This window comes from Amblyraja radiata, chromosome 24 (assembly GCF_010909765.2).
Source record: "Amblyraja radiata isolate CabotCenter1 chromosome 24, sAmbRad1.1.pri, whole genome shotgun sequence".
Classification (NCBI taxonomy): Eukaryota; Metazoa; Chordata; class Chondrichthyes; order Rajiformes; family Rajidae; genus Amblyraja; species Amblyraja radiata.
In genome coordinates this window covers 28,892,252-28,917,983 of record NC_045979.1, presented here as the reverse complement: position 1 = coordinate 28,917,983, position 25,732 = coordinate 28,892,252, and the positions used below count along the sequence as shown (strand labels likewise).

General features: G+C 42.1%; 1 protein-coding gene across 4 annotated transcripts; it reads right to left on the bottom strand.

Annotated features, from left to right (window-relative positions):
• On the bottom strand, nucleotides 1-24,918 carry nras (NRAS proto-oncogene, GTPase). Of its 4 annotated transcripts, none has more exons than XM_033042792.1 (6): nucleotides 24,806-24,918; nucleotides 17,307-17,441; nucleotides 13,265-13,443; nucleotides 11,034-11,193; nucleotides 5,705-5,828; nucleotides 1-5,079 (listed from the first exon to the last, which is right to left on the bottom strand). In XM_033042792.1, the coding sequence occupies exons 2-5, from the start codon at nucleotides 17,415-17,417 to the stop codon at nucleotides 5,709-5,711; spliced, it is 570 nt and encodes a 189-aa protein (XP_032898683.1). In that variant the 5' UTR covers nucleotides 17,418-17,441; nucleotides 24,806-24,918; the 3' UTR covers nucleotides 1-5,079; nucleotides 5,705-5,708. The 4 variants fall into 4 exon arrangements, with proteins under 4 accessions (XP_032898683.1, XP_032898684.1, XP_032898685.1 ...); XM_033042793.1 differs by having other exon boundaries at nucleotides 24,801-24,908; XM_033042794.1 differs by having other exon boundaries at nucleotides 24,730-24,881.
• Between the last annotated feature and the right edge of the window lie 814 nt (nucleotides 24,919-25,732).

Sequence of the window (25,732 nt, the reverse complement as noted above, 5' to 3'; positions counted from 1 at the left end):
TACAGAAAAAAAGTTGTTTTATTATCTCACTGCATTGAATACATAAAATGGCTCAGGGCGAATGTTCCTGCATTCAGGAGAAACAAATGACCGTGGAGAATTAAGGGTCACCAGTGCTTTTTTTTTGTCCCAGAGCTCAGCAATTCCATTCATCTACAGAAAACGTTCATGTTTTCAGAAACGTATTTACAAAAATGGTCAACATTGGGGGGAGGGGGGCGGGGAGATTCGTTGCAACGTGCTAAGAAATATACTTTAGCCAGCTATTTTCACATATTTTCAAACCAGCACTTAGGTTACAGAACACAGGATGGAGTTAATAAAAAGTAAAAAGATATAGCATTTACATTGTTAAAGGGTACATAATTATTTTCTTTCACTCAGAATATTGTCAAATCTGAAAAAATCCTGAGTGCACAAAAATAAAAAATAAAACAAGATCAGCAACATTTAATTTCTTTATTTGCAATTATTGATTTTTGAGGGGTGGAGCATAAGCAGGGGAGAATGTTAAAGAATGTCAGAAACACTTAAAAATTGCTTATCTGTTCGAAGTTTTTGTTACAAAATACAAGGTGAATAAAGCAAAATAAACGATGTCCAAAACCTGTAACAGTAATGTATGCAGTAATCCAGATTTTAATGGATGCTAATATTCAAAGTTTTAAACAATTTGCAAGGTCTCTTCACAAAACACTGATTATTTAGTCTCTCTCAAATTATAAAGAACTCCAACCAGCCCAAGGGGTGGAATATCTACCATCATTATACATTGTCACACAGGGTCATCATAGAGAGGAGGAAACCTCATCAGTATGTTAGTTTAATGGTTTAACACAAGGAGCTAGATTCATCAACATGTAAAGTCATATCCACATAATATTCAATTATTTATCAATGTATCATTGGATCAGGTTGTGAGTGCCAATTTTGAGTATTTTCTCCAACTAGTGCAGAAACCAAAAATGTTAAATTCAAAGTGTATACGCCTCCAGAACTGCAATATACACTGCACAATTCCTCACGGTACAGTCATTTTGCAGAGTTATAATTCAAGGTACAATTTAAAGCTGCAATGTACATTTGAGTGTTTCCAAATAAGCAAAAACGTTCTGTAAAAACGAGAGAAATGCTATGTTACAGTCTGTTTATCAGATACATCAATATTTATCCAAATCTCTTAAAATGTACTGAACATGCTCATTTGGTGCAGTGCATCACAAAAAGATGTCCTCAACCAAGAAAATCCCAATACAAACTGTGTTCTCATGACATGCTCAGAAGAACTGAGGAAAGTGCTCTTCTGTTACGCATAAGTCAGAGAGAGACAGCATCTTTTTTTTGGAAAATAACTTTTAGATTGATGGACAACTCCACACCAAAACAGAATAAATGAAAATATCAAAGCAAAATTGTCCAAAGCAAGCCTATTTTATCAAAGTATATTAAACTCTAGCCCAAGTTGGAGATGATTATAAAAAATTGGGAGAATATTTTCCCTCTGCAAACTGTACAATGAATCCCTATACAATATGAAAGTAAGGAAAAACTTACAACTTTTCACATACTTTGACTAAATTTAACATTCTTTAAATATATAAAATTTGTTATATGAACTTTGCAATACAAAAAAATAGATTTGAAGAGATGTAATAATGTTAATGGCAGAAAGCATCAGCTGTATCTGCATTGGCTGTTTGGATTTAGCTCCTGCAGACTGAAGCAAAAAAAAATGCTGTCTCTCAGAATCTTAATGCAATTGAAATCAATGGTTTTCAATTTATCTGAAGTCACAGCATATGTTTTGGTACATGCTAAACAAAACCTTTGCCACTATATTCCAATAGTTTAATTACATCAGAACAAGTCATCAGGCTCAAGAGATCAACTTGGACCGCTGAACAAAACTGGAAACGCATCAACATTAAATACAATCACAACCACAATACAATACCACGAAGGATACAAACAGAAAATTTCAGAATAATTTTCAAGTAAACCTATGTAGTTTAAAAAGCTAATGTATGATTCACTAGCTTCTAGGCAGAGGGCTACAACACAAGAGCGTTTTTAATGGAACTGAATATTTGTACTGTTTTATTCTGGTAAGGGACAGTCAACCTGAAATGTAGTCTGTTTCTCGTTGCACAGATACTGCCTGAGCTCAAGCGTTTTCAGGATTTTCTCTTATTTTAGATTTTTTGTATATGTGTGGGAGGTTCTGAGCAGATAATACAGGTCCTTTCAATACATTGGTGCCTTGATTCTGCGTTTGAGTCAAATGAGCCCACGGGTAACACCAATTTGGAGTAATAATAGAGAAGCAAACCTAGCTTTCAACTTCTGATCCAATTAATTAACAAAAAAAGTGACATTTTTGAAAAGCAGTCTATGAGGGCTCTGGGGCATTGGTGGGTCTATGGAATTAGGTCTCAAAATAGTCATGATCTTATTTGATTGGTGAGGTGAACCAACGACTTCAGTTTGCTCTTTCCCATAGTGAGTATGCAATTGTGTTAGTTAATCAATAGTACAATGAATTTGACATCAGAATATAGTGGTTAATAACTGCAGTTCCATACTTTAACATGAGGCTGGTATTTTTTAACATATCACCTGTATGATTACACAGAATAAATATTGGGGAAAAGATCTGCCCCAATCTGTTCAACAGAAGGCCACAGCAATAAATGTGTGCAACAGTGTACAGAGTTTCTGGATGTCCTGAGGCAAGGTGTACTTCATGGCAAAGAAAGAAACTGGAGATTAAATAAATATTCTCTACATGTATCTGAAGTGAATGGATGGAAAATAAATCAAACTTAAAATCGAAAGAACACAAAAACATAGCTAGGGCTGCTAGTAAATCAAACATTATCTTCTTAAGCCTATATTAAGACTTAGTATCTCAGGGGGTATTATAATTAAAAGAGAAAAAAATGCACGAGTTAAAAATGTAATCAGGCAATTATGTACAATGCAAAAATCTAATTAAAGTCTTTGTCAGGTGAAAGGTTAACACAGTAGTTATCAGAATAGGTCATGTTGAAAAACAAGTTTAATTTGCTATTATTTACCTCAACACACAAAAAAAGCATAACTAATTGGGAGTTGAATAACCTACTCCTGTTCCTTTGCTGCCAAGTACAGGTGCCTCTGCAGGCTCCAAGCTCCCCAATTCTAGAGCTTAAACCTGAGCAGGCCTTGCCCAGATCAGTTAACATGTGGAGGCAATGAACATGAGCCTACCAAACAAAGCAAACCCTGCTATAAACTAAAGATCACTATGCAATGAATATTAAGCTTAAAAGGAAAATCATCATTTTAAGGTGGGAACTGAAAAACATGCACTGCATATGCACTAGTACTGCAGAATAATACACCACTGGATGTCAGAAAAAGCAATCCTTATTACACACCATTGCAGTTTGCTAACAACCTCTTCCCGAATTGAATGTCAGGCAATCATTCATGGAACTATTAAGGATTTAAAAAACAAATGTTTAAAATACTAACACGGAATTTCATTATACCGATATCTACCTTAAATTATACTGTAATTTTTTTTGTAATGCTTCCAAGTACTAAAGATGGTTTTCAATTAAACAGTGCTCCCGACCAAGAAGTATTTTACGCCTCAATTTTATGACCACAAAGTAAAGTAGAGGAAAAGCTTAGATCTAAAACTCGTTCACTGGTTATTTGTTTTAAAACAGTCTTAAGGATTCCACCCCCATCCCCAACACACACACACGCACGCACGAGCATGCCAAGGGTTGCAAAGTTACTTTATGGCTCCTGCTTTGACTAGCTAGTGTTTCTAACAAATTTGTTTTAGATATCCAGCCATCATACAATTGTCATTAAACCACATCCCTGGAAGGCTCCACATGGATAACGCTGCTTGGCAATGTAAGAAACAAACTGTGCTGAAATAATTGATGAACACGCCCCAATGCACAAAACACGAGAGAAAATAAAGCTCATGTGCCCCTCCCTTCCTTGCCTATTAATGGCCATAGACAACTTCAGCCTTGTACCTTGCAGTGAAAGTGAGTGTTAAAGCTGAAAAAAGTATTTGATCCTTTGCAACAAAGCTAATTCGAATCGAGTAAAAGTCAAGGTTACCGCACTCAGAAATTAGTCATAAAAATATTCCAAACTAAAATCAATCCATTTTTTTTTTAAACTTTCAAACAAAATAACTTAAGAACCACATTGTATTCATTAGGGCCATTGCTTAGCTTTCCATGAATGCCAGTCCATTATTTTCCCAATGGTATGATTAAGCATGGATATTGAAGAGAAGTGAACAAGAAAGCTATTCTGCAGAACCACCGTATTCAATTCCTAAATCAGGATCGTGGACAAGCAACCTAGTCTCCTTCCGGGCTACAATAATTTAGCAAGGGAGGCAATAAATATAAAGAATACACCCTTCATACCAAGTGTGGTACAACCACTTTGTGACTTTCTTGCACAGTATTAAAATGGTCACATCCATTGGATTGTTATGGTAGGTAATTGCGGCTACATTTGAACAGTATTAGCCCGAGTGTCCTTTTAATACTTGGTGTGCCTGCCCACATAAACCATTCTAATCAACTGTCAATGTAGATCTCAACATACTGATGATATTCTATACTTCCAAGGCAAACAAACCAGACAAAATAAATTTGTTTACACATACAAAATCTGTTGGCCAAAAGTAGGCAATTCTAGTAAGCACAAGGGTTTAAAACAGCAAAAATATTTGTTACAGTAAACAGGCACTTTATATTGAAAAATCAGTTTGCATTCAGACTTGTATTACCACAGTCTGATCACACATCTGCAGCATGATTTTGTTAGTGTACTATAAAAATTACATCCGGTACGTTTAGTGTAATGCACAAAGAGAATGAGCAAATAGTGCACCTGTACCTAGTAAACCTATTGTACAATTCAACAGATTTCTTTATATATTTTTTTAAAAGGGTCAGGTGGGGTCAATCTCACACCAGGAATTTTGGTCTTTCTCTTCCATCTTTGCTCGATTTTCTTGTTATCTTACAGGTCATATAGAAGGTATCCAATAACCTTCAGAGGAAACAAAAAAAATGTTAAGACTGTCCATAAATATAACATTTTTATTAATAAATCCAACAGAAAATTTAAGATGACAAGAGTGCTGGAGTAACAAGTCAGTCAGCATCTCTTTGATAGCTGACTTTACATGTTGCGACCCTTCTTCAGACGATCATTGGGGGGGGGGGGGGGGGGGGGGAGAAAGAAAGCTAGAGGGGAGAGGCAGGCGATAATGTGGCACTTTAAAGGTGAGGTTTTTCAATAGGCAGAAGATTGGGCCAAAAGCCAGAGATAAAAGCAAATGGCAAGAGACATGGTTGAAGACATGTGAATAGTGACAAAATCTGACAATGTGCACTTTAACCACATGCGATTTTTTTTTCTATTACAATCTCAAATTGTGGAGTACCGAGGCAAATAAATAAATGATGGGTCTTTGTCCCAAACATTATGGAGGGCACTGTATCTCCATGGTTAGCTGTCTAGAAGTGCAGTTTGTTTCGCTAAGTACAAATGACCCCAAGCTGATTAAAAAAGAATGCCTCTTAGTTATAGCTATAGAGAAAGAGCTTCTCAGGCTGGATTTTCTATTGCCTTAACTGAACAAAAGTGACAAGTATAAAAAGGTATTACCTACCTAATTACATAATGATGCATTTTAACCCCAAGCAACCTTGATTTCTATCGTCTTGACTGTTGAGTTTTATCGTTCTGTATTGCCGAATCTCTCGTACCAGTGTGTAAAATGCATCTTCAACTCCCTTCAATTCAAAGACAAGATTCTATTAGATTCTGGTTGAAGTAAAGACACATGAATAACAGTCTTTTATCAACATTTTATTAAAAGCAAGAGTATACAAATGGACAGACATTCAGTAGAAAGCATGTAAGGATTCCTAACATCAAATTGATACGAATATTAGGATTATGGCTACAATGGTCCATTCAATCAAAGTGCTTGACTATTGTTTCTTAAACTGTATATGTTTTTGAACAGTTGGGACAGATCATACTGCTTTTAGTGTGTTTTAAAATACAATGTTTATCATTATCATATTACACCTTCAACATTGGTATCTATATCCTTTTTGTAAAGACATACTTGAGGATCTTTCAAATGCGCAAACAGTCAAATCTCATTCCATCAAGCGCTTGGTTCAAGAACTTTAGTCAAGCTTTATCCATCACCTCTGACAGTAAAACCCCATCAACTCAACCATTCATTTAAAATCAACCAAACAACATTCTACCATTCATAGACACAAAATGCTGGAGTAACTGAGCCGGCTGGAGTTGAAAGAATGGGTGTTGTTTTAGGGTCAAGACCTTTCTTCAGACTGACTGACATTCTACCATTCATGACGGTCACCTACGATTAAGATGTGCAGCACGTTAAATACACTATTTCACCTAACATGGTCAGTGCATATATATCGTAGAATTATGATATCTGTGCTGCCTTATGGTAGAATTGCTGTTGCAGTTAATTGTCCAGCCAGTGTTGGGTTTATTAAATATATCGAGAGCACATTGTTAAGATCCAAAGCATAAAGAGCAGTTGCCAATAACCTTTCTTCACACCGCCATCAGAGAAAAAATTAGATCAAGAATACATACCAGGAACATGATCCAAGATATTACCTATTGAGCAGCAGTTATCCACAACATCCTGTACAATCCCTAGACATTGCCTACCTACAGCAGCATTGCAGAAATGCCACTAATAATGCCTCTGCCAAAGCATCAAAATCAATTGGAAAGATAAGTGAACCAACATCAATATTCTTTCCCAGGCCAACATCCAAGCAAAGCTTACACACTTTTGGCTTCAATGCTCAGGTCATGTAATTTACAAGCCAAACATCAGACTCCCAAAACAGATACTATTCTCTTTTCAGGACAACAGATTACCTGGTAGACAGAGGAAATGATTCAAGGATTATGGGCGACAGAGACCCGGGCTCGATCCTGACTACGGGTGCTGTCTGTACAGAGTTTGTATGTTCTCCCTGTAACCGTGCGGATTTAAGCTGGGATTCATCCCACACTCCAAAGAGGTACATGTTTGTAGGTTAATCGTAAATTGCCCCTAGTGTGTGCGATAGTGCTGGTGTGATCGCTGGTCGGCACAGACTCGGTGGGTGGAAGGGCCTGGTTCCACGCTGTATCTCTAAAGTCTAAAGTCTAAATTCTCAAAGCTTCCTTGAAAAAGTGTAGCATCCAACTGACGTGGGAATCCCTGGTCTGCGACTGCCTGAAATGGAGGCACTGCATTTGGTAACATGTCGAATCCATTAATTGGAAGTGCATAAACATTCACTATAAATGGACTGCATCAGACTGCAAAACTACATGCTCACTGGATCAAACACCACCACCCCACATTGTGCCAGAGTTTCTGAACCCCACATTGGCTTCATCAGCTATCTCTGAACTTACAAAATTGGAGTTACCTAGGGATTACCAAAGAATAGAACAAGAAAATCTCAGAATCCATTACACCTTGACTAGTTCAGCAGATTTAAATTGGTAGTTTACTTTAAATTTTTAATTAACAAAGGACTGAAGGAGAGGCTGATGTAGAAGATATAACTTCAGTGTTTATAGAAAGTGACAGCAGTAGGATTAAAGGTGCCCTCAATAAATGATCTACACTATATTATTCAATTCGTCATAAATCAAGAACTAAATTCTGTACTGGGTCGGTTGATCTCTACTGTGAGTTTCAGTTCCCCATAATAATGTCTCACCTTGAAGACAAGGAAAAAAAGCTATATTACAGGAAGGGGGTGGGTCACCTCTGGTCAATACTCAGAAATCTTATCAGAATAGATAAAACTGAACTAGTGTGAGCAAGAACCATATCACAATTAGCCCTTTAACATTAAACACACTCCTAAAGTGAAAATTCAGCAGTTCTGCAAGTTACTGTACAGACCAGCATTTATTTCCCACCTTTAACATCCTATGAACTGAGTGATTTGATACAGCATTTCAGAGGACTGTAAGAGCCAAACACATTGCTACACGTCTGGAGTCACATGTAGGCTCGATTGGTTAAGGACAACAGACTAAAACAATATTAAACAAAGCAGGTCATTATAACAAACTATTAGATTTGTGGTAATCATTTTTGAGGGTAGACTCCTCCTTGAAATTCCTGATTATACATTTAACTGAATTTACATTTCCCATTGTCATCATGGTAGTTGGAGATCTCTGGATTGGGAGGCCAAATCTCTAAATCACAAAGCCAGTCACAATATTGCTAGTACAAGGTCAACAGCTAACAGGAGGAAGAAAACTGAAGGAGGGAAAATCAAACAGCATCTTACGTGGGGTGCAGGAGTTCACAAACTGCCAGAGAAGTATCAGTTTGCAGAGTTTATAAACATCTACTAAAGTGACATTCCAGGCATGTACAGACTTATCCTATGTACAGAATAATCAAGGCTGCTCAAGCAGGTTAGTTCTGTAATAAACTGGTTATGGGAAGTATCTGGTTATGGTATAGAACCTAATGATCAAGAAACTTTTAAAATATATTTAAGTGTAAGATTTTGGCAGTTTTCAACTTGGAAACAAGTGAGGAATAGTACCAGGAGGTAGTTAAGAAATGACAGCATTGAAATCTTGAGGAAAAAGTATGATTAAAGGGCGACTGGTCGTTTCTGACTTTCCAAAACAATGGCATGTGAGGAGCTAAAACTGACCCCAATTTTAAAGTGTTTTGAATTGATACATTTTATGTGACAGAGCTGCTAATAATTCAAATGACATATTTTACCTGTAAATATATAACATTGAACTTTGTAATATTTACATGTAAAACAGCACCTTATACTTATAGCTCTGGAAGCACAAAATGGACCTAAATCTCAACTAAAAATGTTCCACCTCCTTTCTGCTAAAACCACAGGCTTTTGCTGAGGTAGCGTCACACATGCAGGTTATGTGGTAACCAAATGCGTATTCGTCTGACGGTAGTCAGCATTATCTTTAGAGAATGTTGCAGCCAAGCCAATCGTGTGACAATTATTATTCACATAGTCATGTTCCAACAAGGTCATTGAAGAGCAATTGGGAAAACAGCAGCTAGTGATTCTCACTAGCCCATGAACAACAAAGTCAATTACTGGGCCCCAAATGTTAATATACTGATAACTCAGCACAGAACCAAAAATGAAACCTTCACATGCATGCTTCTGCAAAGCCAGGTTTTAACACAGGATAATGCAGAACATACACCTCCATGCAATGATTACCGAAGATTTGATTGAAGAAAGTAATTGCACAATAAACTCTGACGGTCAATTACAAATCTGAGGAGTTGAAATGTGCCCGTTTCGCCTGATGTTCCCATAAATAATAAGTCAGTTTTGAGTTGTCGTTCATAAGTTATAGGAGCAGAATTATGCCATCAAGTCTGCTCCGCCATTCAATCACGGCTGATCTATCTTTTCCTGTCAATCCCATTCTCCTGCCTTCTACCCATATCCTAACACCCCGACTAATCGAGAATCCATTGACACAATATCAGTCAGAAAAATTTACTTCTAAACAAGTTCTAAATGATCTTGCAATTGTAACTACATGTGCCAACATGACGAGAGCGCCTGGGAGTCTCCCATTGTGGTTAAAACTTACTGTGTCAATTCTTTTTCACCTGAAGCACAACTTTTGAAAGTACATACAATTACGAATGTTCCATTAACACTAAACGGGTTAGGAACAAAACTGCATTAGATTAGATTAGAGATTACAGCGCGGAAACAGGCCCTTCGGCCCACACACTAGGGACAATTTACATTACAGCCTGGACGTCTTTAGAGTGCGGGAGGAAACCGAAGATCTCGGAGAAAACCCACACGGTCACGGGGTGAACGTACAAACTCCGTACAAGTATTGAACCAAGGTCTCTGGCACTGTAAGGCAGCAACTCTACTGCTGTGCCACCATGCCGCCAGCGGTACAATTGTTGTTGTAAATTTATTTAAATCTACCCTTTTCCCAAAACTATGATGGAATCTTCCTACGAATGATAATTGATTCACAGAAAGATACAGGGCAGGAAACACCCACTCATCGTCAACTGCGTTCTGTCTGTTCAAAGATTATTATTTTGGTAATTTCCCATTTCTCGATCTGCAGCCTTGTAGATTATGTCTCTCGTGCTCATCCCGATATCTTAGAAACACATTCAGGATTTCTGTCTTCACCACTCTTTTAGCCTGAGAGTTTCTGAACCCCTCTACACTTTGGGTGATTATTTTCCCCCTTTAAACTTCCCTCTACTCTTCCCATTAATTAGCTTAAATCTATATTCCTTTCTTATCGACCTCTGCTCAGAAAAAAAAATGGTTCTACCTATTGTTCCCACCCAAGCCTCTTGTTTTTACTTGGACTCAACTCAAATTTCCCTTAGCCTCCTTCATTCCAGAGAAAATCATCCCACTTTATTGCGTTTCTCACAACTATAATTCGCCAGCCCTGGCAACATCCTCAAACTTTGTGTTTTGAGTGATATATTTATCTTTTACAATAATGATCAAGCCTAATTAACAGTGAGGATATATTTACGTGTAGAAAGAAACTGCAGATGCTAGTACATACCGAAGATAGACACAAAGTGTTGGAGTGACTCATGATTTAATTTACTTTTTTAATCCTTATTTACTTTTTTTATAATGCCATACATCAAACTACCTTAACTATCTGATCTGTTACCATTATTTTCTTGGATCAGTACATTTCTATTTAGTCTCCAATTACCTTTCTTGAATTCCCTCAACAAATGTATTATCTTATTTCTCAATCCACTTGCCATCTTTGTGCCCATCTGCCAAATGTCAACCTCCTGTATCCCTGTAAATGTCAGTCCAAACTTAATTAACAATGAATGTCAGTGATTTGATTAATCTATGACCTTAACACAAGTTTTTCCAGGACCCTCCCACTCAGCTTACCTGTCTTGTTTTTGCCGAGGTCTCTATGAAAGGTATTCCATAACTCCTAGCCAGTTCCTGTGCTTGTTTTGTGTCCACAGTCCGTGAAGGTAAATCACATTTGTTTCCCACCAAGACCATGGGGACATCTTCAGAATCCTTTACTCTTTTAATTTGTTCTCTAAATGAACAACAAATTAAATGTCATTATATATTTATGTCACAAAACCAAATGCAAGCAATTCAAAAGGTGACAAGAAACAATTGACAACTTTGATTGGGCACAGTAAGAAACCAATGGGGCACAAAAATTGATGCTGCATTGTTTTATTGCTTGTTTATTGTATAAGTATTAGGCAACAATTATAAAAATGAGCTAAATTACACAATTCTTTTTTTTTTAATTTAAAGTTACAATTAAGTTGGAATAGTGAAATTGGTGCTTTTTCACATTTGATGTTCAACCTCCATTTCTAAATTTCTAAATTTATTCCCATGTACATTGGTCATCAAACTTTGAATGATCGCAAACACTTGTGCTCAGTCCGCCAAGGCCAGCTATATCTCCTAGTTGCTAACCATTTTAGCCCCCCTTCCATACTGACCTTTCTGTCCTGGGCCTCCTCCATTGCCAGAGTGAGGCCGCACGCAAACTCGATGAACAGCATCCCAATTGCTGCTTGGATAGCTTACAACCCAAAGGTATGAATAGTAAATTCTCCAATTTTAAGTTACCAACTTACAAACGAGTGCTGCCTGTATAGAGTTTGTACATTCTACCCGTGAACGCGTGGGTTTTCTCCGAGATTTTCTGTTTCCTCCCACAACCCAAAGACGTACAGGTTTATAGGTTAATTGGCTTGGTATAAATGCAAATTGTCCCTAGTGCATGTAGGGTAGTGTTAATGTGCAGGGGACACTGGTCGGTGCGGACTTGTTAGGCAGAAGAGCCTGTTTCTGCGCTGTATCTCTAAACTAAACTATCATCTTTCACCTCTTTTAGAATAGGTGGTCATTCTGGCCAGATGTTGATTGGTTTCAAGTTGCAGTTTCTTCAGCATTATTTCCTTACAAAGTTTCTCACCCCTACCTCTTCCGACTATTTCTGGTATAATCAATGTCTTCTATATTTAAGGCAGATATAAAACATGCACTATTTCCTTTATCTTTTTTCTCTGATCAGAACTACTGCTCTTATTCTCTTTTTACATGATGCAAGAAACTCTTACCAACATTTATCTTATTTACAAGTTTACTCTTATCTTGTCCTGGTAATTTGTGGTCCATCTTTGATGGTTTTTAATTCTCACACATCCCCTTTCCTCTGCAATTTAATGCTTAACCCTACTTTGGTTAATCAATTGTCCTTTTATTTTTCAAAATCAAGTATTTCCATTGATAATTCTGAAACAATATTTGACACATTATAAATCTAAAATTTTCAATTTACCATTATACTTCTACAATTGTGTTCAAGACTATATAGCTTTAGTCTGCAGCATGTCACTCTTCAAATATAATTCTACTCCCACTGAATACATAAGACACCCAAAATAGTTTTTTCTCTGGTTGCTTTCAAAACATATTTCTGATGTATTTTCCGAAGTCTGTGTAGGTTATTATACAGGAATTATTTGCCATACAAAATATCTCCACACATTTGAACGCAACTGAACTTTGGACAATACCCTAACTAGCTAACTTAAAATTATGTTAATAATAATAATAATAATAACTTTATTTATAGAGCACTTTAAAAACAACCACTGTTGCAACAAAGTGCTGTACATGACTAATCATGGACAAAAAATTATTACACAACAATAAAAACATTAAAAGAGAGAGTAAACACAATAAAAAAAACATTAAAAACACTAAAACAGGAGCAAAGTCTCATGCAGGGTCAAAAGCCAAGGAATAGAAATGGGTTTTAAGATTGGTTTAGAAGATGGACAGTGAGGGGGCCTGTCTGATGTGCAACGGCAGAGTGTTCCATAACGCCGGAGCAGCAACAGAGAAGGCTCTATCCCCTCTGAGCTTCCGCTTAGACCTCGGTACCTCCAGGAGCAGCTGATCAGCGTTAACATAAATCAATCATTTTACTTTCAAAAATAAGATGCACATAAGGAGAGGCAGGTTTTCATAAGCATGGATCTTCAGCATCTAAATTTAAGGGGTCATGGCAGAGGAACCTAAAACTCAATTCATTTTCAAAAGTAACAAAGTTGTATAGAGAATATTTTAACACCCACCTGTACAAATGAACATCTGCAAATGATTTATGATTGTTTATGGCAAAGACGCAGAGGAACCCTTCTCCTGTCCTCATGTACTGATCTCTCATAGCACTATACTCTTCTTGACCTGCTGTGTCCAGAATGTCTAATAAACATGTTTCACCATCAATCACTACCTGCTTCCTGTAGGAGTCCTGAAGAGAGAAACAGAACATGAACTTATTTTCAATCATAGTTTAGCAATCAATTTACACAACAAGTATATCACTATAGAAATGTATATACATTTATTCCAATAATGTACTTCTACATATTTGTAACAGACATCAACCCTTAAAACTCTTTTGTGGCCACAGTATCAAGCAATGACAATTTAGTGAATGATCCCACCAAAAAGGAACAGTAATTAAAAGGGATTTTAGACAATAGGTGCAGGAGTAGGCCATTCGGCCCTTCGAGCCAGCACCGCCATTCAATGTGATCATGGCTGATCATCGCCAATCAGTACCCCGTTCCTGCCTTCTCCCCATATCCCCTGACTCTGCTATCTTTAAGAGCCCTATCTAGCTCTCTCTTGAAAGTATTTTAAAGCATACAAAAGGAAAGTGCAGAAAAGATGGAGAAACCACATTAAAAAGGAAACAGCCTGGAAAAAGCCGATATAAATTAAAAGAAAAAAAACCCGACAAATGTTGGAAATCTGGAAAATAAACAGAAAATGCAGGAAAAACTCAGCAAACCCGGGAGGATCTATGGAAAGATAAACAGTGGTGGCTGATCTGCTGAGTGTTTAGAGCATTTGGTGCTTTTATTAATGAAAATTGATGCTCAAAATTCATCTAAAAGGGAGAGAAAATGTTGAACTCAGTAGATCAGACAGTGATGAGAGAAAGTTAATCTGTCAGATATTTTAAAGGCCTGCAAGGACAGGCCCAGCAACTACAATTTCACCTCCTCATAAACCATAATGTAAGAATAAAATCAATTGGCACTTGGAGAAGCTAGAGTTAATGATGAGAACCAGTATAAAGTTTTGAAAGCCTAATTACTTGATTTATTTTTATAATAATGTACAGAGAAGCTAATGAAGGGAATGCGGCAGAGATCACCAATATGGATTTTCAAAAGGCATTTGAAGTCCCAACGTAAAGACTGGTTAGCAAAATTGTGGGCAGTGGAACAAAATGACCAATGCCAGCGTGAATAACAAATTGGCTTAAAGATGACAGCAGACGCATAGAACGTGATGTTTTCAGACTAGAAAATAATATACTATAATATCCCCAGTTTCAGTACTAGGACCACTGCTCATATATATTAACCACAGATATGGAGGAACAAGGCAAAATTGAGGCTCTATAAGACGCTGGTCAGGCCACATTTGGAGTGAGTACATTCGGACCCCGTATCTGAGGAAGGATATGCTGGCTTTGGAGAGGATCCAGAGGAGGTTTACAAGAATGATTCCAGGAATGAGTGGATTAGCATATGATGAGCACTTGACAGTACTGGGCCTCTACTCACTGGAGTTTAGGAGGTTAAGGGGGACCTCATTGAAACTTACAGAATTAATCAAATTCTTCCGTTTTCATTCACAATTTACGTCACAATGGGATCCCGAACCTCATTTACATTTAATAAAATCGTGATTTTCAAAAGAACTCCATTTTAATCAAATATTTCCGTTTTCATAAACAGCTAGCATTGTGTTTAGGTTATTTTAAAGAAAAAACTCGATTGTCATTGAGAATTTCGTTTTTTTTTTAAAAACATCGCGATTATCATTGTGGAGGGTGGGATAGGGGGGAGGTTTCATTTTAAAAAATCGCTATTTTCATTGTATGGGGGAGTGGGATGGGGAGGTGAGTAGTGGGGGAGCAGGGGGATAGAGGGAGAGGAGTAGGGAGGGGAGAGGGGTTATGGAGGGAGGGAGGGAGTGACTGAGGGTAGGGGAAAGGAGAGGGAGGGCAAGGTGAGGGAGGGGGAGGAGGAGAGGGGAAAGAAGAGGGATGGTGAAGAGGAGGAGGAGGAGGAGGGAGTGCGGGGGGATGAGAGGGAATGGAGGAGGATATGGCTAAGAAGAGGGATGACGAGGCGTAGTTAGGAGAGTCGCTTCACAATGGCGATCTCTGGCGTCACAACGGGAACCCCTCGGCCGTGCCTGCGCAGTTGGGGGCTATGGGTCAGTGGTGGAATATTGCCTTGCGGGACCAGGCCCAACGGGTCTGCAGTTGGTCTAGTTTATATTTAAAAAATCACAATTATGCCTCAAACTATTGCCAATTCAGGCCACTACATTCTAGGAAGAATACAAAGATCTTATAGAGTGTGTAAAAAAGATTTACTAGCATGGTTATGATAAAGGATTTCAGCTACAAGATTAAACTTAAGTTGTTCTTGTAGAAAAGAAAGTGGATAAGAGTTTTGATACAGCTGTACAAGATCACATTGGGGTTAAATAGGATCAAGGGAAGCTGCTCCCACAACTAAGGGAATAAATTTAAAGCGATGTGTAGGAAATGCAAAAAAACATTATTAAATAGAGTAGTGACTAATCCATAATTGTTTTTCTGTAAGGATGCTCAAAATATTTAATCAGGACTTTTAATGGAACTGGAGGGGGACTTAAAGGAAAATAATTCTCAGGGTGAGAGGGAAATTGGACTAACATATGCTCTGCAAAAAGCTGGTATGAACTTAATATGCTGAATGACCATCAACTGAGTCACAGCAATTCAGTGATTCTAAAAGTTCTGAATTGCTGAGTGCTTTCTCTTTTTACATCACACATCCAGCATTTTTCTTCTGGGTTAATAAGAGGCCCCAGACGATCCATATTTCAGTTTTGAAGTAGAAGCACTAATTTTCCAGAGTTCTTTGGAAACAGTAATTATACTATGTACCAGAGAGTGGAGAATGTTACTTATCTGCTCCGAAAGAAGGTAATAGCGGAGAGCAGGCAAATTGCTTGCCAATTAGCATTATCTTTCATTAAAGGTTGGTAACAAGAGGTTTATAGAATATTCCATTTCAAAAGACAAAGAAACATTAAACAAATGCATGAACCAATGAAAGCCAGGTCAATTTTATCATTATTTAAGGAATTATCAAACAAATGGGCAAAATAAATTCAGTTGGAATATAATCTGACTTGAAGATTAAAGCCCATTTTAATAATGGTGCCATATGCGACTCAACAAAAGTTAAAATGTTGCCGATTCCAATCCTGCCCATGGGATTTAAGCACTATATCTAGACTTAAGTTAGGTAACATATCACATTGAAGCCTGAAAGGAAATTGCCTGGCTTCATTCTAGGAGCGGGAGTGTTTGTATTCTGGCTTATCTTTAAACTCTCCTTAATAGATTGCAAATTGTGGGACTTGCAATCTTGAAAATGGCCTGTGTGTTTTCAACATTTCAGCAGTGCTAAATTGCAGAATTACTTAATTGGCTGGAAAGTACTTTAAGGCCCTGAAGTTGCAGCAGGTATTATAAAATTGCTACTTCCTCCTTTTAAAGTGGCAGTACGATTGTTGCAATGGTTTAAAGATGGAAACATTTTTCAGAGCTTCGTTTTTTGTACCATCACAAGAAGTTGTAGCTTAGCCTTATGGTAATAAAAGAAACAGCTCCTCTTCCTTTATACGTTATAAATGGCCACCCTGTATCTATTTGAGGAGATTGAGTTAATAAATAATAGACCACTTTGCTGACAGTTCTATACAAACATCCAAGGTTAGATTTGAACCCCAAATCTTTTATAACTGCAAGGACCCAGCCAAGGTTTAAATCAGAAAAGGAATAATCAGATTTATGCAGTAGTCTGAATAAAATGTATTGAAGAATAGGTATCCAATTTGGCCACAGGTGGGGTAACTTCTGCCTAGGAGATCAATAACGGAAAGTGTTTTGAAAAAGTTCAGTGTTGTTACCTGGTTCTTTTTGACTACAGGAAAGAAAACACTATTATTCCATACACAAACACGAATAAAACTCTGTTAAAGTGACTTTAAGAACCTATCGTCTGTCTAAAGCACAGGTCTATGCTCTCTTACCTCAATCGTTGGATCATATTCATCCACAAAGTGGTTCTGAATCAATTGGATCGTTAAGGCACTCTTTCCCACTCCACCAGCTCCTACCACGACAAGTTTGTATTCCGTCATTTCTTGCTTCCCTTTGCAGTTAATCTGAAAGTGGTAAAAGGTGGGAATATTAATCGGATTTATCCGTACAATTTTAAAAGGCTGTAATGGTGGACTTGTGACACTTGGAAAAGCATCAAGAATAGCAATCATAAATTTTTTCTCTGAAACTTGACTGCAACCTGGAGAGTATCCCAAGCCATATGAAATGACAACCCTGTTACTCTAGGTCAGTGCAGAGATAAATTTATAAAATAGTAAGAGCAAAGTTACTAATCTGTGCCTGCCAAATTACAACCGTATCAGCTGACTCAATCATCAAAGTAATAAGTGCTGGTGGAAGAATTAGGCAACACTCATTCACATGTGAAAACAATGTGCTGGAGTAAACAGCACATTTCTATTCCAAATTTGCACGTCCGTATTTTATTTTCAAGTTTTTCAGCGATGGCTAGTCTTGGTATTTTCCAATGTGAGCAAGAGCTAAATTCCAGAGGTTAAGTGAGTGCAATAACCCTCAAAGTCAAGGCCGCGCTCGACTAAGCTAGAGTTCGAAGAGTTTTGCTACTGAATTCAACGAGACACTAAAATGGGTGGTATTGTAGACAGTGATTAATGTTATCAAGAATTACAGCGGGACCTTGATCAGCTGAACAAGTGGAGTTTAATTCAGATAAGTGCAAGGTGTTGCATTTTGGGAAGTCCAACCAGGATAGGACTTTCAATCAGGCCCTGGGCAGTGTAGCGGAACAGAGATGTGCAAGTATAAGATTAGATTTCCTGAACGTGCGACACAGGTACATAGGGCGGTGAAGAGGGCTTTTGGCACACTGGCCTTTTATAGCGAGGGCATAAATTTGGAATATTTCATTGGATTGTTACAAGACGTTATTGAGGCTCCACTTGGAGTATTGTGATTAGTTTTGGTTATATTGTCATAAAAAAGATGCCATTAAGCTGGAAAAACTGCGATACAAAATTACAAGACTGTTGCCAGGAAACAAGGAACGGAGTGAGACGGCGAGGTTGAGCAGGCACATAGGAGACAATCTCATTGAGGTGCATAAAATTGTGAGAGGCAGAGATAGTGTGAATGCAGCTTTTTTTTTTTAAACCCCATGGTTGTGGAATCAAGATTCACAGGGTAAAGGTATAAATTGGGAGGGGAAAGATTTATAGGAACCCAGGGGGTTCTCACACAGAGGGTAGTATGAATATAGAACAAGCTGCTAGACGAGGTAGTTCAATGACATTGAAGTCATTTAGACAGGTACACAAAAGGGTTAAAAGGATATGGGTCAAACGTGGGCATATGGACTTGCTTTGATGGGCATCTGTATCAACATGGACAAGTTAGGCCTAGTACTATTTAATAAGCATGGTACTGTTTAATGATCATCGCAATATTAAACGTGCCAAATTGATGCAACCCTCCACCTGCAGCAGACAACCAAGGGATAAAGAAGAACGAACTCTGCACTCTCCTACTCTTTGGCAGAAGAATACTTTTACAGAGTCCAGATGACAATGTTAATCATTAACATCTGATGTCACTCTTATCCCTTATTCTTCCTCACAACCAGCTATAAATTTGATTTCTAATAAAGCAAAACAATGGGATGTGCACATAAACATGTTAAAAAGCTTAGAGTGAGAAGGCTAGACAACATAATGGTTCTGCCAATAAAAAATTATATCATGATTAAGTTTTGATTGCTATTATTTTGAGTGATGGATACTTTTCAAGTTACCAATTAAAATATCTTGATTAAATCTTAGCAGGATGTTTTTGAAGTGTTTGACACCTAATTTGCTCTGTTGTAAGCTTCTCTAAAGTTTCTCAAATATCAGCAACACAAAACCCCATTCATCCTTATGTTTCAATGGGCACATGTAACAGTAGTGTATACTCTGCTGAGGTTGTAGAGGTAACATCTTCAAATCAAACCATTCATTATGCTATCAAATACCAGGCAGATGTCATACAAACAGCTAAATATTACACAGAGGAGTACAGCCCAGGAACAGGCCATTCAGATGATGAAATGGTGCCAACGTAAGGCCAAATTAAACTAATCCCTTTGGCTTGCACATGATCCACATCACACCATTCCTTGCATGTTCAACTTCCTTTCTAAATGGATCTTAAACATCACTACATCTGCTTCCAATGTCATTGGCAGTACATTTCAGGCACCTATCTATCACTCTCACAGTAAAAATCTTGCACCACACATCTCCGTTAAACAAAGTGTGGTGTAGCGGCGCCTAATGGCAGCGGCTCGATTGCAGTCCGTCTGTCTTTTTAAAAAATATTTTTGTCTCGTTAAATGTATGTTTGATTCTAGTTTTATTATTTTTTTAGCTGTGTATATGTGGGGGAAACCGTTTTAAATCTCTTCCCTGTTCAGGGGCTCGACTTTTTCCCTGTCGGGTCCCTGATGTCATTGGGTCTAACATCGTGGAGCCGGCGGCAGCCTCCAACCGGAACCAACCTGAGGGCTCCAGTCGCGGAGCCTGCGGACTTGCCATCTTCGGAGCGGGAGGAGCTGTGATGGCGCGCGGCTGCGAACAGACCGACTCTGGCCACAGGCCCTGTGGACACATGAACATTGGGAGCTCGCAGGTCCCTGGTGGGAGACCGCTTTTCTGAGCTCCCGCAACAGCAACTTCTCCCGCTGGAATCGCGGGGTTTAAAGGACTCGGAGCGGGGACTAACATCGCCCGGCTCGGCTTAACGGCCGCGGGACTTACCATCGCCCGCCGGCGGCTTTTAACATCGGGAGCCCCAGTTCGCCTCAACGCTGCAGTTGGACTGCTGGACCACGGGAGAAGAACAAGGGAAGAGATAAGACATTTGCCTTCCATCACAGTGAGGAGGTGTTGGATATTCACTGTGATGGATGTCTGTGTAAAGTGTGTTAAGTGTGGGTCTGTTAAAAATGTAGAAAATGCAATTTCGTTCAATCCAAGCTGTTTGAATGACAATAAAAGGCATTCTATTCTATTCTAGTCTCCCTCTCACCTTAGAACCATGCTCTGCAGTATTTGATATTTTTACTGGGGAAAAGGTTCTGACTGTGCACCTCATTGATGTTTAGTTTAGCTTAGTGATGTGATACAGCGAGGAAACAGACCCTTCAGCTCACCGAGTCCACTCCGACCAGCAATCATCACACACTAGCACTATCCTACTCACTAGGGACAATTTACAATTTTACCAAGCCAAGTAACCCACTAGCCTGTATGTCTTTAGAGTGTGAGTGTGAGAGGAAACCGGAGCACCCGGAGAAAACCAACGCATGTCAGGGGGAGGACGTACAAATTCTGTACAGACAGCACCTGTAGTCAGGATCAAACCCAGGTCTCTGGCGCTGTAAGACCATGCCGCCATGCCTCTATATATACTTCTTTCAGCACTCCCTTCAGCCTCAAACACTTCAGGGAAAACAATCCAAGATTGTCCAACCTCATATATCATAGCCACTATATCCAAGCAGCGTCTTGGTAAAGTTGCAAGCAACGTGTACTATGAACACACCAATAAATGACCATCCACAGTAAGGGAGAGTTCAATCACTTGTCCTTGACATAGAATGACATCATCAAATCCACGACCATCATGTGGATCATCAGCGACCAGAAACTCAACTGATGTCACCAGAGAAATGCTAGGGCTTACAAGCACGGGTGGCACATCTGACAATCTATTGACATTTCACAATCTATAAGGCGGAGAGTAATCAGCAGATTAGAAACCTGGTGGTAAAGACTAACAACCTGGAATCGCAAATTCAGAATGGAATTAATTTAGAACAGAACATTTTGGTGATGATGACCATGAAACTACCAGAAAGTCATGACACCACCCCCCCTCCCCCCCACACCCCCTTCATTGCAGCACTCCTTACTAACACCCTCATTGCTCTATGGCCTCCAGTTCCTGCCTTCCTTTAGCAAAACAAAAAATGCTGGTGGAACTCAGCAGGTCAGGCAGCATCTGGGGAGGGAATGACAGACGACGTTTTGGGTCGTGGCCCTTCTTCAGTCTAAATAAATACCCTCAATTATAGAAATGTATTTGTGTGCTGAAAGCAATTCAGGGAAGACCTACTAACTAGGATGGGAGAGTTGGCTTGGGAGGAAAGGGTTCACAGGCTCGAATCTAATGAAGTTTGGATGAGAGTGAGAGGTGATGATTGAAGGGTCCTACTAGGGGTGGGGTGGATAATCAGAAGAGCATGTTTGCTCCTGTGAGAGAATGTGAAACAAGAGATCACCTTTTAGAAATTATGGGGTCACCCATTTGGAAGAGATGAAGCAAAGTTTACACTCGAAATGTCTCAAGTCTTTGGAACTATATTTCCAATGGGTGGAAGCAGAGCCAATGAATATCTTTAATACAAAGATAGATTTGAATATTTTTATGCAAAAGTAGATAACTTCTTGATAAGCAAAAGTGAAATGTTCCCCCACACATTCACTGGAACAGGGAACTGTGGTGACACTCAAAACATTAATCATATTAATAGGTGGAGCAGGCTTGAAGGCCTGCTCCTGATGTACATGATCAAACAATACCTCAGCCTCCGCTAATCCGCCTCCTCCATGTGCCAGCAATCCCCCCCCCCACCCACTCCCCCCCAGACTTCCATTGCCCTCCCCTCCCCATGAACTACCAACCTGTGCATCCCCTCAACACCCCCCTCCCTCGCCCACTCTCCTTTCCAATGTTCTCACCCCACGTCTTCCTTCCAAACTACCCCCCTCCCCCTTGCCCCCATCCTCATCCCCCTCTCCATCCCTCCTTCATTTCTCCTCTTGCCCGTCCTTCACAGCCCCATTGTGAACTTCCTATCTTTACCTAACTTCCTTTGCCTCTCTCCGTCGCTTGGTCTATCTTTGGCTGCTTGTTTTACCTCCTCCTTACCATTCATTTGGTGCCCACCATTGCCCTCCCCTTCGAATGTCTATCACTCTCCCAAATCCATCCCTCTCCTTCCTGTCCACATCCCACGCTCCTCCCTCCTTCCCATTGTCCCCCTTCATCATTTGCCCCATCCTTCCCATTCCCTCACCCCTCCCACTCTCTGCATTCCCCCATTCTCCTGCCCACAATCCTCCATGCTACTGATTTTGCTCCACCTATTCCACTCCTATACTAACATTCCTCTATACCCATTCTCCCTTCCCCACCTCACATTAATTCCCACTCCCTTCACTTCACTGCTCACCCCCATCCATCACCCCTTTATCCCCGCCTGATCCCCACCTCCCCTTCTTTCCTCCCTCCAATCAACCCTTCCCATCGTAGCCCATCGCCAACATCCCCTCCATTACTCTCCCCATCGCAATCCACACCTCCTGCTCTTACCCTATCCAACCCCTCTCCCCTTACACTTCCCTCCCGCATTCCTCTTTCCCTCCTTTACTTGCACTCCCCTCACAATCCATTTACTCCCTTGCAAAGTCCATTGTCCTCTCCTAGTTCTCTTGCCTTCCACTTACTTCACCACTCCTCTCCTGCCGCGTCTCCTCCCTCCCACATCCCCTTGTCCTCTCCTCTCTACCACTCCCATACCCAAATCCCAACCCTCTCTCCATTCCACCCACCCTCATTTCATCTCTCACTCCCCCTCCCCTCCCCCCTCACTCTCTCTCCCATCCTGCCCTCGCTACCCCTCCCATCTTAACACTCCCTCCATCCTGCCTTCACTTTTCCTTCCTCTTTCTTCCTCCTCCCTCCCCTCCCGTTCTTACACGTGCCCTCATCCCCTCCCTCAAACCCCCACTGCCCTTGCCATCCTCACCTTCCAGCTCCACTCTCTCCCTCCCCTTTCCTCGAATACCCCTTCTGTTGCCCTCTCCTCCACACCCACTCATCCCCTGACCTCAACTCTCCCGCACTCTCCCTCCTATCCTCATCCCTCCTCACACACCCTCCTAACTTCTCCCTACCCCTACACCCACCTTCACTCCCTTTCCCCACCCCACCCTTCCTCACTGCCCCTCACTCCCATGCACCCACTTCCACCATCTCATCCTCCCCGCTGCCGACAACCCTCCTCACCCCTCCCCTTCCTACCACTCGCACACCCCTCTCTCCCTCATGCCACCCCACCCGTCTCTGCCAAAACTCTCCCTAACCGCTCTCCTCGTACTCCCATCCCCCACTCTTCTCCCATGCATCCCTCTTCTCCCCTCCCACAAACCCTCCCTGCCCTTACACCTCTCCCACTCCCTCACAACTCACCCTCCTTTCCCCCCCCACACCCTACCCCTCACAACTCCCTCCACTCACTCACCACACCCCCACCGTACCCGCAACGTCCCCCTCTCCCGCACTCTCACCTCACCCACACCTCTCTCATCCAACCCCTCTCCCTTCTGCCCCCACTCTCCCCCTAACTCATCCTCTCACCTCACCTTTCTCCCTCCCACCAACCTTCCCCTTTCCCCCCACACTTCCCTCAACCTTCTCCCTGCCACAAAATGTATCACCACTCCCCAACCCTCACTCCTCTTCCCCTCCACTCTCCTCACCCTCCATCCCCTTCACACACCAACCCTCACCTGCCCACCCTCGACTCCCAAACAACCCTCCCTCGCCCCAACCACCCTCCTCTCCCCCACCCATTCTCTTGCCTCAACCTCCCCTCCCTCCCCAACCCCCTCACGCCTCCTCTCAACCTTCTCCCTAGCCCTCTCTCCTCACCCCAACCCCTCCCACCCACTCTTCACCCCCCCTCTCACACCTCTCCCCTCCACCTCTACCCCACTCCCTTTTCCCTCCCACCACCCCAACTCCTCACCTCCCCCCTATCGTTTCACACACCCTCCCCTACCCCACTCTGACTCTCTCCCCACGGAGACGTCCCTCCCCTTGACAACCCTCCCTTCCTCACAACTCTACCCCACACTCCCTACCCCCTCCTCCCACTCGCCTCCTTCCTATAACCCGCACCCTTCTCCCACACCTTTCCCCACCCTCCCCCCCCACCGTGTCCCCCACCCCCACACTCTCACCGCTTCTCCTTCAGCCCCGGCACCGGCAGCGCAGGCTGTCCGAGCGCTTCAGAGCATGCGCGCTGGCCCTCGCCTCGCCTCTCGCCGCGCCCCGCCCGCTAACGCTCGCGCTCGCTCCCTCCCCCCGTCCTCGTGCCCCCTCTCCCCACACCACCGCGCGCTCCCGCCCGGCGTTACGTCACGTGCCTCGCGCCCGCGCCTCTCCCAACCGAACAACCAACCCTGCCCCTCAGCAGCAGCAGCAGCAGCGGCACCCACACACACACGGCTGCCCGGCCCCCCCCCCCAAACACCAACTCCCCCTCACCCAGACATCGCGGCACCGCGCACGTCAGGCGTGTCCCCCCGTCAGCCTATCGCTCCCTGTTACATATTCACCTTACCCACTCTCTCCGGGTGGCGGAGCCTTTGTTTTTTTTTTACTATATCTCAGGCAGATAGCCAGGGCGCCGGACGGCGCGCATGCGCAGTGGCAGCTAACGGCCGCGGAGGTTTGGTTTGCGTCGCCGGGCACGTGGGCGGCGCGGTGACGTCAGCACGCGGCGCAGATATAAATAGCCGGTATAAAAGCAGCAGCAAGCGCGCCGGCTGGCAGTTGGTGGCGAGGAGGCGGGTCGTTCTGCTCTGCTCGGACTCTCCACTGCCCCTCCCCCCCCTCCATTCCACTCCTCCACTCCTCCACTCCTCCACTCCTCCACTCCTCCACTCCTCCTCTCCTCCTCTACTTCACTCCACTCCTCCTCCCCCTCCCCCTCCTCTACTTCACTCCACTCCTCCTCCCCCTCCTCTACTTCACTCCACTCCTCCTCCCCCTCCCCCTCCTCTACTTCACTCCACTCCTCCTCTTCCCCCCTCCCTCTCCCCCCCTCCCTCTTCCCCCCCCCTCTTCCCCCCCCCTCTCCCCCCCTCCTCTCCCCCCCTCCCTCTCCCCCCTCTCTCTCCCCCCCCCCTCTCCCTGCCCCCCCCTCTCTCCGCCCCCCCCTCCCTCTCCCCCCTCCCTCTGTCCCCTCCCTCCCTCTTCCCCCCCCTCTCTCCGCCCCCTCTCCCTCTCCCCCCCTCCCTCTCCCCCCCTCCCTCTCCCCCCCCTCCTCTCCCTCTCTCTCCCTCCTTCTCTCCCCCTCCTTCTCTCCCTCCTCCTCTCCCCCCTCCTCTCTCCCCCCTTCCCTCTCCCCCCCCCTCTCTCCCCCCCTCCTCTCTCCCCCCCCTCCCCTCCCCCCCCCTCACCTCATGCCCCCCCTCCCTCGTCCCCCCCCTCCCTCTCCCCACACCCCTCCCTCTCCGTCCCCACCGCCTTCCCTCTCCCCCCTCCC

What these genes read in the sequence shown, in the direction of transcription:
- nras (XM_033042792.1), bottom strand. Translation starts at nt 17,417, where the DNA reads ATGACGGAATACAAACTTGTCGTGGTAGGAGCTGGTGGAGTGGGAAAG. An exon ending in AATATGATCCAACGATTGAG is followed by an intron (nt 13,444 to 17,306) that starts GTAAGAGAGCAT and finishes TTCTCTCTTCAG; the next exon opens with GACTCCTACAGGAAGCAGGT. An exon ending in CCTCGGCAAAAACAAGACAG is followed by an intron (nt 5,829 to 11,033) that starts GTAAGCTGAGTG and finishes TTTGAATTGAAG; the next exon opens with GGAGTTGAAGATGCATTTTA.